This window comes from Scyliorhinus torazame, chromosome 8 (assembly GCF_047496885.1).
Source record: "Scyliorhinus torazame isolate Kashiwa2021f chromosome 8, sScyTor2.1, whole genome shotgun sequence".
Lineage (NCBI taxonomy): Eukaryota > Metazoa > Chordata > Chondrichthyes > Carcharhiniformes > Scyliorhinidae > Scyliorhinus > Scyliorhinus torazame.
The window spans coordinates 55496482-55511341 of record NC_092714.1 but is presented as its reverse complement, the minus strand read 5'-3'; the positions used below and the strand labels follow the sequence as shown (position 1 = coordinate 55511341).

Below are 14860 nucleotides of genomic sequence, written 5' to 3'. Positions count from 1 at the left end.
CACCTGCACAGGAATGCCCCAGGCATTGCACACTCTGACCCATATCTAACACTGTCGCCCCCATTGCCTCCACCGCGGACGCCACACATGCGGTGCCGGCCTGGGTGGCACGCATGACCGGCACCATCCCCCGCTCTTGCACGTGCAGGACTCCGGCCGTCATCCCTTCTTGTAGTCCCTGGCTCTCTGTCTCATCTGCACTATGGCTGGGACTGGATGTTCCAGACGCCCGGGTCCCGTCTGGACTGGAGTTGGTTCCTGGGCCGGCCTGTCCTCCGACCGTCCGCCCCCTCGGCTGCTCCTACCTCCAGCTGCTGTACCGGATGCGGTGCGCACACGTGTCATGAGGATTCGCAACTAAGCAGGCGGTCTCACTTGCTCAGCCACCGCCGACCTCCGCGTCGGCGACCTCCCTTTCATCTGGGCCGCCATCCACAGTGCTCTCTGCTCGGGCATGGTGAGGGGCCGCACGTCTGGTGGTCCTCCTCTGGTCTTCTCCCGCTCCTGGCGTTTATGCGCAGCCTTCTCCTGGGGGTGGGGGAGGGGCAAACACAGACAACGACACTGTTAGACGTTCCAACGCAAGCAGTCCAGGGGTTGGGTGGCCTCAGTGGCCAGGGCACCTGGGCATGGCGGCTGGCATGTGGGCAGGGTGAGGGTTCAGCTGTTCCTCGAGGTGAGGGGCGGCGTTGCAGGTGTGAGGGGATGCGGGGTTAGTGCCAGGGGCACAGTGCTGCCTACTCACCCTGGACGCACTGAGGAGGTTGTGCAGTTTCTTCCGGCACTGGATGCCATCGGGGCGACGTTGCCCATGGTGCTGACCGTGTCTGCCACCTGCACCCATCCAGGCAGGGCGGTACCTGGTGGCCTTCCACCCGGGCCGTGATACAGGGTCATCCTTCCCTATTCCACGGCGTCCAGGAGGATATCCGGTTAGGGGGGGCGGGGGGGATCATTTTAGTGTGGCTGCGGCATGCGAGTCTCATGTGCGCCAATCACAGACCCGGCAAATCGGGCGCGGTTTTACATGGAACCGCTTGTGTTCCATGTGGCGATGGTGCTAGCCCATTTAGAATTGCTGAATTGGTACACCTGTTGAGCCATTTTTGCTGTCATAAAACACCACTGTTCCCACACCAGCGTCAGAACCAGAAATCCGGTCCGGACGGAGAATTCCACGTCTATCCAAAAACAGGATTGGTGCCAGGCAGCAGACCCGTGTCCAGTCCCACCTCGCCGTCCATAGCTGGATTCCTGCACCATGTCGGCGGGCACAGGCAAACAGCTCCTTTGCATTAATTTGAATGTGATTAATGGGTTGGAAGCCTGAAGCACCACCCGTCTGGATCGGGAGTCACGAGGGTGTGATTCAGGGGTGCTGGGTGGGGGGGGGGGGGGTGCCATGTATGTCTGGAGTTCTGCCACTAGTGGGGACTGACTTGGTGGCAGTCCTGAGCTGCTCCCTGTCACAGCCTATGTGTTAAACCCAGGCTCCACATCACAATGCAACCAATCTCCCAGCAAAGGCACGCATCTCTCAATGACTCACATCTGTAGGACCTGCCCGCACACCTCTTAATATAGAGCCAAATGCCTGCACAGTATGAACGCCTGCACCACACAAGCAGCTGCCACCATTCTGGCGGGAAGGCACAAGGCTCACTCAAAGGGAACACCCACAGAAGACCCCAATGGACAGGGGCCAGAGAGCCCATCGTTAACATCTGTTGTGGCACCTCATTTGGCAGGGATGGGTGGTAAGGATAGAGGCTTTGCACATCAAGGGTCGAATGCCAGCCACTAATGAGGACAGGGCTGCAGTGTCAAGTACATGATACACCTGGCACCGTGAGGGTTCGAAGGAGGACACCCACTCTCAGTGGCCATCAAGTTGATGGCTTCCCTCAACTGGCTCATTTCAGGGATCGAGCGAGAACCTCTGTGCGATTTTGTATATGTCCTTGCACAGGTGCATCAGAGATGTCATGGATGCCCTATGCATCCAGGCATCTAGGTGTGCAGGATCTGGGTGTCCTGGTCCACAGATCACTGCAAGTGGCAACGCAGTTGGAGAAAGCAGTCAAGAAGGCACACGGCATGCTTGCCTTCATCGGAAGGGGCATTGAGTATAAAAATTGGCAAGTCATGCTGCAACTGCATAAAACCTTAGTTAGGCCACACTTGGAATCTAGTGGCCAATTCTGGTCGCCACACTATCAGAAGGATGTGGAGGCTTTGGCGAGTACAGAAGTTTACCAGGATGTTGCCTGGTGTGAAGGGCATTAGCTATGAGGAGAGGTTGAATAAACTCGGTTTGTTCTCACTGGAACAACGGAGGTTGGAGGGGCGGCCTGATAGAAGTCTACAATATTATGAGGGGCATAGACAGAGTGGATAGTCAGAAGATTTTTCCTAGGGTGGAAGAGTCAATTATTAGGGGACATAGGTGTAAGGTGTGAGGGGCAAAGTTTAGAGGAGATGTGCGAGGGAGGTTTTTTTTTTATTATAAACACAGAGGGTGGTGGGAGCCAGGAACTCGCTGCAGGAGGTGGTGTTGGAAGCAGGTACGATAGTGACATTTAAGAGGCATCTTGAGAAATACATGGGAATAGAGGGATACGGGCCCCGGAAGTGTAAAAGGTTTTAGATTAAACGTGTAGCATGGTCGGCACAGACTTGGGAGGGCCGCTGTACTTTTGTTTGTTTATATCCACTTTAACCTGGACCAGGCCAACCAGGATGCCCAGGCTGCAGGATTTGCTGCCATAGTTGGAATGGCCCAGGTCCAGGGGATTATTGATAGTACACATGTCGTCCTCAGAGCACTGGCTCGACAGGAGGTGCCCCTCATTAACAGGAAGGGGTTCCACTCTCTAAACATGTTGTTGGTGTGCGATCACTAGCTACACATCATACACATCTGCGCACGATACCCAGGCAGACTGCACGATGCATACATCTGGCGTACTCGGAGGTTCCAGACATCTTTGATGCACTCCCTCAGTTGAGGTGTCGGCCAGCGGGTGACAAGGCTACCCACTGAGGTCATGGTGATGACGCTTGTGCAGAGGCCACAGACTGAGACAGAGAATCGTTATTATGATGCTCACTCAGCAACCAGGAGTGTCATCGAGTGGTGCATCGGGCTCCTAAAGATGTGTTTCCGCTGCCTGGACCGTTCTGGTGAGGCTCTCCAATACAGACCCAGAGGGTTTCGCGCATCTTGGTGGCCGGCTGCATCCTGCACAACATCACCCAAGAGCAGAGCAATATGCTGGAGGAGGAGGAAGAACGGTCGAGGACAGTGACCATGAGGAACCAGGAGAGGACCCGGAGCTGGCTTGACAGGCCACACGGAACAAGTCATTCAGGGCTGTCACACCAGAGACAACCTGATCACCTCCCAATTTTACTGGGAGCCAAAAGACAGGAGCTCATCTCCATCATGCACCTTGGACGCAGTCCCATTGCCTTCCCCCCGCCACATTCCCATTCCCCTCAGCCTTTCACCCCATCTTCCCCTTAGCCTTGAGCCTTTCACCCCACCTTCCCCTTTCAAATCACCTACCCCATAGCCTTACATTCCACCTTCTCCTTCGGACAGCTCCCCCTCACCCCTCCGAAGATCATACCAGCGTCACAACTGGGTGTTGGCCCTGGGTTGGCAGTATCAGTGGGTCTTGTCTGCGAGATGGAGGAAGATGACGACTCGCTGTGAGATGAGCTCTGGTGCTCCTCATTGACAAAGTCTGACTCCTGCCTTTTACATAACATACCTCTGACTGCCCAGATGATTCCTAGTTGTGCGATGGGGACTCCTTCGCATGGGCCAAGACCCAGCCCTTGCCCAACCTTCCCACCCATGGGACAGAAGTGAGAGGCAGATCGGACTGGTGACGGAAAAGCATTTATACAGATCGTGTCCCCTTCCCCCTGATTAATCATGTTCTACTACACCCATGTTAACTTATGTGTCCTCCATCTTTCTGATCTCCTGTGGCCTTCCGTTCCTTCAAGGTGTTTCCTCAGATTGCACATCAGGAGTGGAGGTGGCCTGCTGCTCGTCTTGCCCTCTGCCCTGTAATGCCCTTGGCGGATGTCCTCTGGAGGGCTGGACCTGGATGACTTTCGGGCTGCACAGGTGATGTTGTGTCACCCTGTTTTGCCCACTGCCCAACAGATGCGCCAGTGTTGGGAGGGGTTCAGAAGAACTGGAGTGTTCCAGCACCTCTCTTGCAGGAGGCCCTGGGATGGGCCCTATCCCCTCAGGTGCTCACTGACTCCCAGGCTACTCCAACAGATAGAGGGCCAGCTACGTGAACTCTGGAGGCCTCTCGTCACCTGGCATTGTCAGTTCTGGGGGGCCGCCCTTTTCATACATTTTATTCAAACAGATTGCACTGTTGCTACCATTGTTGTTACAACCTTGGAGTTACTGAAGCTGAATGTTCTGAAAGAATTGTTTCTGATCTTGATGTGTGGTGACATCCTAAACGCTTTCCAAAAGAAAGCTTTTGATGTTACAACATGTAATTATCATCGCAATTCTTCGTGCAGTGGGAGGAAATTAAATTAACAGGCATAAAATAAAGGTTTAAAAAAATCTCAAAATATTTATTTGCAATTGTTTTTTATTTAAGAAAACTGAAATGGCATCACTAGCTTTGAACTCTCAGAAGACAAAATAACAAATTAAACAATCACATCTTATTCTGAAATATTTCCTTGCCAAATCTCTTCATAGAACAATATCAATAGTCCGACAACTTAAACTACCATCATTGAGTGGTTACTCCGGTTGAGGCTGATCTGGTATTTTATACTAGTTTAACATAACATTCTTGCTTTTGAACTCTATACCTCTATTGTTAAAGTTTAGGAGCAGTACGCTTTTGAACATAGAACATAAAACATACAGTGCAGAAGGAGGCCATTCGGCCCATCGAGTCTGCACCGACCCACTTAAGCAGTCACTTCCACCCTATCCCCATAACCCAATAACCCTTCCTCACCTTTTTTTTTGGTCACTAAGGGCAATTTATCATGACCAATCCACCTAACCTGCACGTCTTTGGACTGTGGGAGGAAACCGGAGCACCCGGAGGAAACGCACGCAGACACGGGGAAAACGTGCAGACTCCACACAGACAGTGACCCAGCGAGGAATCGAACCTGGAACCCTGATGCTGTGAAGCCACAGTGCTATCCACTTGTGTTACCCATCTTTATATGGGGAGGGTTTCCATCAGACCCCACTGCTTGCCCAAGCTTAAAATGTTTCAAAAGGAAAACCCACAAAATCATATTTGAGCTCTGCACATTGTGCATTGCTCAAGACAGTCGGATCCTCTTCCAATGGAAGGAGGGTCTCTCGACATGCGTACCCAGTGAAAGGAGCTTTTTAATTGCAGACAATTAAAAAAATAACCGGTGCGTGCATGCACCGACCCCCAGGGTGGGGGGAGACTCCCTGTCTCAGACAGAGCTTTGGCAGCCGCACATCTTCCCGTTCCAACTGCTGCAGAGCACTCAGCCGGCTGCCTAAGCAGTGGTTTACTGACCACTCTCTCAGCTTGTCCTGCCTTCGATGATTTATGCGCATATACACCTAGGTCCCTCTGCTCCTCCATCCACTTTAAAACTGTACGCTTTGTTCTATGTTGTCTCATTGGGTGGAACTTGATGGCCCCTTTGGGGCAGGGCAGAGCCATAAAATACAGAGGAGTTCGAAGCTCCTTGACTTCGGTGAGAATGGACGATCCCACCAACTGGAGAGGCTGGAAAATTCTACCCATTGTGTTCTTTCCAGCAAAATCTCTGCATCAAATCTCATCTGCCACTTGTCCAAACCTGTCTTTGTGCTTTTGAAACTCCACACTACCATTCTCACAGTTCACAATGCTTCCAAGTAAAGCATACAGCATCCTAGGCTTTAACAATAGAGGTGTAGAGTTAAAACTGTTGAAATTCTGTCCTGTACACCGTTGGCAAAGTCATTAATAAATATCAGGAAGAGCAGGGGAACGCAATCAAAACCCTTCCTCCAGTCTGAAAAACAATCAATAACTGCTATTCTATTTCATATCACTCAGCCAATTCAGATCCATGTTGCCATTGTCCCTTTTATTCCATGGGCTCTAAATTTGTTCACAAGTCTGTTGTGCCACACTTTATCAAATGCCCTTTGCAATTCCATATACACATCAACAGAATTACTCTCAGTAACTCTCTGCGTCACCTCATCAAAAATTCTGGATTATTCCTTGTTCTCTTCCATAGCCAACCTAAACCTTATAATCACAGTTTCCTAATGTTTCCCTCTTGACACTTGATCCAATTGGCCCACCTAATTTCTAAGAGCCAGGTCCAGCAATGCCTCCTTTGTTGTTGGATTGGAAACGTAATTCTGTAGAAAGTTCTCCTGAGCATGCTCTGTGATCTCTTGCCCCTCTCTGCCCTTCACAAAATTACTATCCTTATCTCTATTCGTATAAATTCCCCATTATAACTACTCTATAATTCTTGCACCGCAAATGCGTTCCTCTACACCCTTCCCACTGGTTAGTGGCCTGCAGACAACACTGAACAATGTAATTGCATCTGTTTTTGTTCCTTAGCTCTAGCTAAATGGATTCTGTCCTTGACCCTTCTGGGACATTCTCTCTCTCCAGCATAGCAATGTTCTCCTTAATCAATAATGCCACTCTTCCCCTTTCCTTCCTTTCCCATCTGTCCTTAACACCTTATTTCCAGGAATATTCAATATCTAGTACTTTCCTTCTCTGAGACAGATCTCCGTTATAGTCACATTATATTTCCACATAGCTATCTGCGCCTGCAACTCACCAATCTTATTTACCACACTCCAAGCATTCACATTCGTGCACAGTAATCCTTATTTAGACTTCAGTATTTTCCCCCTTGTCCACTTAATAACTTACTATTTCCTCCTCTAGTGCTCTCTGTGTGTGTCTCTCTCTCTCTCTCACTATTCTCTGCACCTTGGTATTTCTCTCTATTATCATCCCCCAACTCCTGCCAGTTCCCACACCTCTGCCATTTAGTTGCAATTGGATAACACTTGCAAATCGCTCCACAAGAATATTGGTCCTGGCTCTTCTTGAGCGCAACCCATCCAGTGTGTACCAGTCCAATCTCCGCCAGAGCTAATCACAATGTGCCAGAAATCTAAAGCCCTCCCTCTGCACCATGTTTCCAGCCACATATTTATCTGCTTAATCCTTATATTTCTATACTCATTTGCATGTAGTGCTAACCCCTTATTAATTTTGAGGTCCTGCTTGCTCATTTCCTATCTGGCTCCCTAAACTGCAGGATTACAACCCTCTTTCTACCTATGTCGTTGATACTGATGATCACTGCTGCTATCAAATGGTTCACACAGTTTATACGTCTATTGTGCATCAGGAAAAAGTTAAAGAAACAAGCAGTGAAGGTCTCATGTAACTTCACTTGAGTATAAAGAACTCATTTTGTGATTAGACTAGAATATTTATGGTTTACTGTTTAGTCATGTTGCTGTCCCCTTCATAATCTTTATTTCTTCTTGATGTTTCTTCTATTTCAACCTATGCTTATTTCCAACTCATTTCTTACTTTTTTCCCTTCTTGGTGATTTCTTTGGTTATCACCTACTTTGAAGCTGCTGCGTTGAATTTAATTGTTCTTTTCCTATTTTTAAAAAAAACTTATTTGAACTCCTTTACACTGTATGGTTAATGTCAAGTTCTTTCACATCTCTCTACGTTGCCGCTTTAATTTTTCTTTCTTGTTCACAGTTTCAGATAGAGAATAGATTCTGTTCACATCACAGAGGAAGCCCAGGTAAGCCATGTTTTCCCCAAAGAATTACTTCTGTTGTGCGAGCACGAGACAGTTTTTTGATGTGTGTTTGGGGGTGGGGAGGGGTTGGAGAAGCACACTGAATTTTAATTTCTTATATTGTTTTTCCAAATGCGCATTGGAACATTAGCTCTGAGCTCAAAAAGAAAGAGGTTCCAAGAATTGACTACAGGGCATCGGACTGAGAACAGCTGAGACTGTAGGCTGGCCCTCAGACTTATCTTTCACCTCTCACAGCTAACAACATCGGAGTAATAGTTTACTAAAACATTGATGGACGTTTGCAGTTTTGGCAGGGATCTTACCGTTCATTTATAAACTGTGATGTAATTTTCTTTATTTCTTCATCTTTGCTTTGCAGTTGCTGGTTCAATCTAAAGGACACAAGTAAAAATGTTGAAGCAACAGAAGAACGAGGAGAAGTAAGGTCCATTGAGCATGCTCTACCATTCAAATCTCATGGCTGAACTTCTGCCTCAACTCCACTCTCTCCATATCTCTGATATAGAACATAGAACAATACAGCGCAGTACAGGCCCTTCGGCCCACGATGTTGCACCGAAACAAAAGCCATCTAACCTACACTATGCCATTATCATCCATATGTTTATCCAATAAACTTTTAAATGCCCTCAATGTTGGCGAGTTCACTACTGTAGCAGGTAGGGCATTCCACGGCCTCACTACTCTTTGCGTAAAGAACCTACCTCTGACCTCTGTCCTATATCCATTACCCCTCAGTTTAAAGCTATGTCCCCTCGTGCCAGCCATTTCCATCCGCGGGAGAAGGCTCTCACTGTCCACCCTATCCAACACCCTGATCATTTTGTATGCCTCTATTAAGTCTCCTCTTAACCTTCTTCTCTCTAACGAAAACAACCTCAAGTCCATCAGCCTTTCCTCATAAGATTTTCCCTCCATACCAGGCAACATCCTGGTAAATCTCCTCTGCACCCGCTCCAAAGCCTCCACGTCCTTCCTATAATGCGGTGACCAGAACTGTACGCAATACTCCAAATGCGGCCGTACCAGAGTTCTGTACAGCTGCAACATGACCTCCCGACTCCGGAACTCAATCCCTCTACCAATAAAGGCCAACACTCCATAGGCCTTCTTCACAACCCTATCAACCTGGGTGGCAACTTTCAGGGATCTATGTAAATGGACACCTAGATCCCTCTGCTCATCCACACTTCCAAGAACTTTACCATTAGCCAAATATTCCGCATTCCTGTTATTCCTTCCAAAGTGAATCACCTCACACTTCTCTACATTAAACTCCATTTGCCACCTCTCAGCCCAGCTCTGCAGCTTATCTATATCCCTCTGTAACCTGCTACATCCTTCCACACTATCGACAACACCACCGACTTTAGTATCGTCTGCAAATTTACTCACCCACCCTTCTGCGCCTTCCTCTAGGTCATTGATAAAAATGACAAACAGCAACGGCCCCAGAACAGATCCTTGTGGTACTCCACTTGTGACTGTACTCCATTCTGAACATTTCCCATCAACCACCACCCTCTCTTCTTTCAGCTAGCCAATTTCTGATCCACATCTCTAAATCACCCTCAATCCCCAGCCTCCGTATTTTTTGCAATAGCCTACCGTGGGGAACCTTATCAAACGCTTTGCTGAAATCCATATACACCACATCAACTGCTCTACCCTCGTCTACCTGTTCAGTCACCTTCTCAAATAACTCAATAAGGTTTGTGAGGCATGACCTACCCTTCACAAAGCCATGCTGACTATCCCTGATCATATTATTCCTATCTAGAAGATTATAAATCTTGTCACTTATAATCCCCTCCAAGACTTTACCCACTACAGACGTGAGGCTCACCGGTCTATAGTTGCCGGGGTTGTCTCTGCTCCCCTTTTTGAACAAAGGGACCACATTTGCTGTCCTCCAGTCCTCTGGCACTATTCCTGTAGCCAATGATGACATAAAAATCAAAGCCAAAGGTCCAGCAATCTCTTCCCTGGCCTCCCAGAGAATCCTAGGATAAATCCCATCAGGTCCCGGGGACTTATCTATTTTCAGCCTGTCCAGAATTGCCAACACCTCTTCCCTACGTACCTCAATGCCATCTATTCTATTAGCCTGGGGCTCAGCATTCTCCTCCACAACATTATCTTTTTCCTGTGTGAATACTGACGAAAAATATTCATTTAGTATCTCGCCTATCTCTTCAGACTCCACACACAACTTCCCATCCCTGTCCTTGACTGGTCCTACTCTTTCCCTAGTCATTCGCTTATTCCTGACATACCTATAGAAAGCTTTTGGGTTTTCCTTGATCCTTCCTGCCAAATACTTCTCATGTCCCCTCCTTGCTCGTCTTAGCTCTCTCTTTAGATCCTTCCTCGCTACCTTGTAACTATCCATCGCCCCAACCGAAACTTCACACTTCATCTTCGCATAGGCCTCCTTCTTCCTCTTAACAAGAGATTCCACTTCCTTGGTAAACCACGGTTCCCTTGCTTGACGCCTTCCTCCCTGTCTGACCGGTACATACTTATCAAGAACACGCAGTAGCTGATCATTGAACAAGCCCCACTTATCCAGTGTGCCCAACACTTGCAGCCTACTTCTCCACCTTATCCCCCCCAAGTCACGTCTAATGGCATCATAATTGCCCTTCCCCCAGCTATAACTCTTGCCCTGCGGTGTATACTTATCCCTTTCCATCATTAACGTAAACGTCACCGAATTGTGGTCACTGTCCCCAAAGTGCTCTCCTACCTCCAAATCCAACACCTGGCGTGGTTCATTACCCAAAACCAAATCCAACGTGGCCTCGCCTCTTGTTGGCCTGTCAACATATTGTTTCAGGAAACCCTCCTGCACACTGTACAAAAAACGACCCATCTATTGTACTCGAACTATATCTTTTCCAGTCAATATTTGGAAAGTTAAAGTCTCCCATAATAACTACCCTGTTACTTTCGCTCATATCCAGAATCATCTTCGCCATCCTTTCCTCTACATCCCTAGAACTATTAGGAGGCCGATAAAAAACTCCCAACAGGGTGACCTCTCCTTTCCTGTTTCTAACTTCAGCCCATACTACCTCGGAAGAAGAGTCCCCATCGAGCATCCTCTCCGCCACCATAATACTGCTCTTGACTAGCAGCGCCACACCTCCCCCTCTTTTGCCTCCTTCTCTGAGCTTACTAAAACACCTAAACCCCGGAACCTGCAACATCCATTCCTGTCCCTGCTCTATCCATGTCTCCGAAATGGCCACAACATCGAAGTCCCAGGTACCAACCCATGCTGCCAGTTCCCCTACCTTGTTTCGTATACTCCTGGCATTGAAGTAGACACACTTCAAACCACCTACCTGAACACTGGCCCCCTCCTGCAACGTCAAATCTGTGCTCCTGACCTCTATACTCTCATTCTCCCTTACCCTAAAACTACAATCCAGGTTCCCATGCCCCTGCTGCATTAGTTTAAACCCCCCCAAAGAGCACTAACAAATCTCCCCCCCAGGATATTTGTGCCCCTCAGGTTCAGATGTAGACCATCCTGTCTGTAGAGGTCCCACCTTCCCCAGAAAGAGCCCCAGTTATCCAAAAATCTGAATCCCTCCCGCCTGCACCATCCCTGTAGCCACGTGTTTAAATGCTCTCTCTCCCTATTCCTCATCTCACTATCACGTGGCACGGGCAACAACCCAGAGATAACAACTCTGTTTGTTCTAGTTTGGAGCTTCCATCCTAGCTCCCTGAAAGCCTGCCTGACATCCTTGTCCCCTTTCCTACCTATGTCGTTAGTGCCAATGTGGATCACGACTTGGGGCTGCTCCCCCTCCCCCCTAAGGACCCGGAAAACACGATCCGAGACATCACGTACCCTTGCACCTGGGAGGCAACATACCAAACGTGAGTCTCTCACGCTCCCACAAAATCTCCTATCTGTGCCCCTATGTGGAGGATGCGTTTGTTATATTTAAACCCACATCTGTATGTAACAATTTCCTTACATGTCTTAATGGGCTCCATGCTCCAATCAATTTCACCGTTGAAATGGAGCAGTCAAATGAACTTCCTTTCCTTGATGGGTACTAGTTGAGAAATCTGCTGGGCGTCCTATACCACGGTCTACCACAAGTCTACCTTCACCAGTCAATATACCCGTTGGGATTCTTACAATCCCTTGCGCTAAAAGATTGGCCTTATCAGCAAACTCATAAATAGAGCCTGAGCCATTGTCTCACTATGTAAGATGGATACTGAATAGAGCATATTAAAGACATCCTGCAGGATAATAGATATCTAATCATGTAAACTCAAGAATGGGTCAAAGACCAACACATTCAGCCCTGAAAAGTACCAAGTCTCACTCAGATTATCCTAGCAGGGCAAGGAATCCCAAAACTTTGAGCAACAGGTGAAGCTAGCTGTTCATGTTGCTACTATGCCGTGGCAACGCAAGTGGTATTCACCATGAACAGGATGCTGCTGTCAAGGCAAAAACGATGCTCTGTATATCACACAAATGTGTAATGCGATATATGGATTTCAATGCCTGTGTGATGTTAGGTATGTAGGCCGTACGCCTCAAAAATCTGCGGATCATATGTAACAGCATGTCCCAGCCACTGTTCGCAATGGGCAAGTTACAAATCATACCCAACCAGACAAAACTCAAAACAGTTTCTAACATTCTGCAATTGGACAACATTTGCTAAATAATCCAGTGTGCTATGAACTATGCCGATAACCGATTTAATATGGTCAGTCGGGCTCACAGTGTGACGCATAGTGTGTACTGGAGGCTACATATATTAATACACAGGGCTCTGTTGTTTGCAGACAAAAATAACATGTATGCATATTGCACCTGTTTCAGCTGAACAAAATAAGTGACAGCCATTTGCTGGTTCATTCTTCAAGGCAGTGCTTTGACCTGCGTCAAGCTGCCTGGGTTAAATTTCAAACAATGCTTGGCAGTTAACTGTCAATCACCATCAGCTGGTGCATTCTCCATGTCACCACCTCTACCAATCAGAGTCCACTTGCCAACCAATCAGCACTTTCTTCTTATGCAGTAGAAACATTTTGATTTCCCTTACATTGGTATTCTTGTGTATTGTTAGATGAGTATGAGACTAAAAGATTCGACAATATGTAGATTTAAGCAAGATTGATCTCCATATCAGCCAATTGACAATGTCCAAAAATCTATCAATCGCAGTCATGAATATACTCATTTACTGACCATTCATAGCCCTCTGGGGCACAAAATTCAAAAGATTCATAAACCTCCCGAGTGAAGACATTTTCTGTCATTTCTGTCCTAAAAGGCTGATCTCTTATCTTGAGAGCATGGCCATTAGTTCCAGACTCTTCAACCTGGAGAAATAGCTTTTCAGCATCTACCCTGTGATATATTTCAATGAGATCACCCATCAGTATTTAAACTCCAGAAGAATTCTATTTATTCTCACCTTATAGGACAGCCCTTTCATCTCAAGAATCTATCTCGTGAACCATTATTGCAGCCATAAGACATATGTTCTTTGAAAAGGAGACCAAACCTGAAGAAAGAGCTATTGTTTTGGTCTTTCCCAAAAGCATTACATAATCAGAGCAAAATTTGATTACTCTTGTATTCCAGCACATTTAAAATAAGATTAACATACCATTTACCTTTGGTACCTGCATATTAATTTGCTGTGATTTTAGTACAAGCCTCCCACCCCCGTCATAATCCTCTCAATACCAGAATTTAATTTGAAAGGAGACATATTGGTTTCATTACAATCCCGCCGGCGTGGACTAAACCACCTTTTGAACGGCGGGACAAGGCGGCGCAGGCGGGCTCCGGGGTCCTGGGTGGGGGAGGGCGCGGGGCGATCTGGCCCCGGGGGGGGTGCCCCCACGGTGGCCTGGCCTGCGATCGGGGCCCACCGATCCATGGGCGGGCCTGTGCCGTGATGGCACTCTTTTTCTTCCGCCTTCGCCATGGTCTTCACTATGGCGGAGGCGGAAGAGACCCCCTCCCCTGCGCATGCGCGGGGATGGCGTCAGCAGCCGCTGACGCTCACGCGCACGCGTCGCCCGACGAAGACCTTTCGGCGCCGACTGGCGTGGTGCCAAAGGCCTTTCCCGCCAGCCGGCGGAGCGAAAACCACTCCGGCACGGGCCTAGCCCCTCAAGGTGAGGGCTTGGCCCCTAAAGGTGCGGAGACTTACGCACCTTTAGGGGGCGGCCCGATGCCGGAGTGGTTCCCGCCACTCCATTACGCCGGAACCCCCCACCCCGCCAGGTAGGGGAGAATCCCGCCTCAGATTTTTTAAAAATCATTGCATTGGTTATGAACTTCTGCTATTTACTCTATTATCATCACTGTACCGGAACACCTGGAGGAAACCCACGCAGACATTGGGAGAACGTACAAAGGAATAGTGTTTCACAACTCTCACTGAGGCATTAGTAGAATAGAGAAACTGCAGGATGGAGCTTAAGAAAGCAATTAGGAGAACAAAGAGGGGATTTGAGAAAGCTCTGGCTGCTAAAAGTAGGGAAAATCCCAAGATATTCTATAAATCTTGTAAAATTTGGGCAGCAAGGTAGCACAGTGGTTAGCACAGTTGCTTCACGTCACCAGGGTCCCAGACTCGATTCCCGGCTTGGGTTACTGTCTGGGTAGAGTTTGCACGTTCTCTCCGTGTCTGCGTGGGTTTCCACCGGGGGCTCCGGTTTCCTCCCACAGTCCAAAGATGTGCAGGTTAGGTGGATTGGCCATGCTAAATTGCCCTAAGTGTCCAAAAAGGTTAGATGGGGTTACTGGGTTACGGGGGATGGGGTGGGAGCGTGGGCTTAAGTAGGATGCTCTTTCCAAAGGCCGGTGCAGACTCGATGGGCTAAATGGCCTCCTTCTGCACTGTAAATTCTATGATTCTATGAAATCCCTTGTAAAGGTTAAGCCTTGTTGAATGAGGTGGAAGTGAGTTTTTTTAAAAATGGTGTACCAAGC

The 14860-nt window shown here is 48.1% G+C and overlaps 1 protein-coding gene across 3 annotated transcripts in view; it reads right to left on the bottom strand.

Moving 5' to 3' along the window:
- The window catches only part of LOC140427849 (E3 ubiquitin-protein ligase DZIP3-like), a 173247-nt gene that overhangs the window by 33592 nt on the left and 124795 nt on the right, over positions 1 to 14860 (bottom strand). For all 3 annotated transcript variants that reach the window (XM_072513632.1, XM_072513631.1, XM_072513633.1), the window contains one exon: positions 8169 to 8237. In XM_072513632.1, the coding sequence (XP_072369733.1) occupies positions 8169 to 8237 (69 nt within the window). The remainder of the gene's footprint in view (positions 1 to 8168; positions 8238 to 14860) is intronic.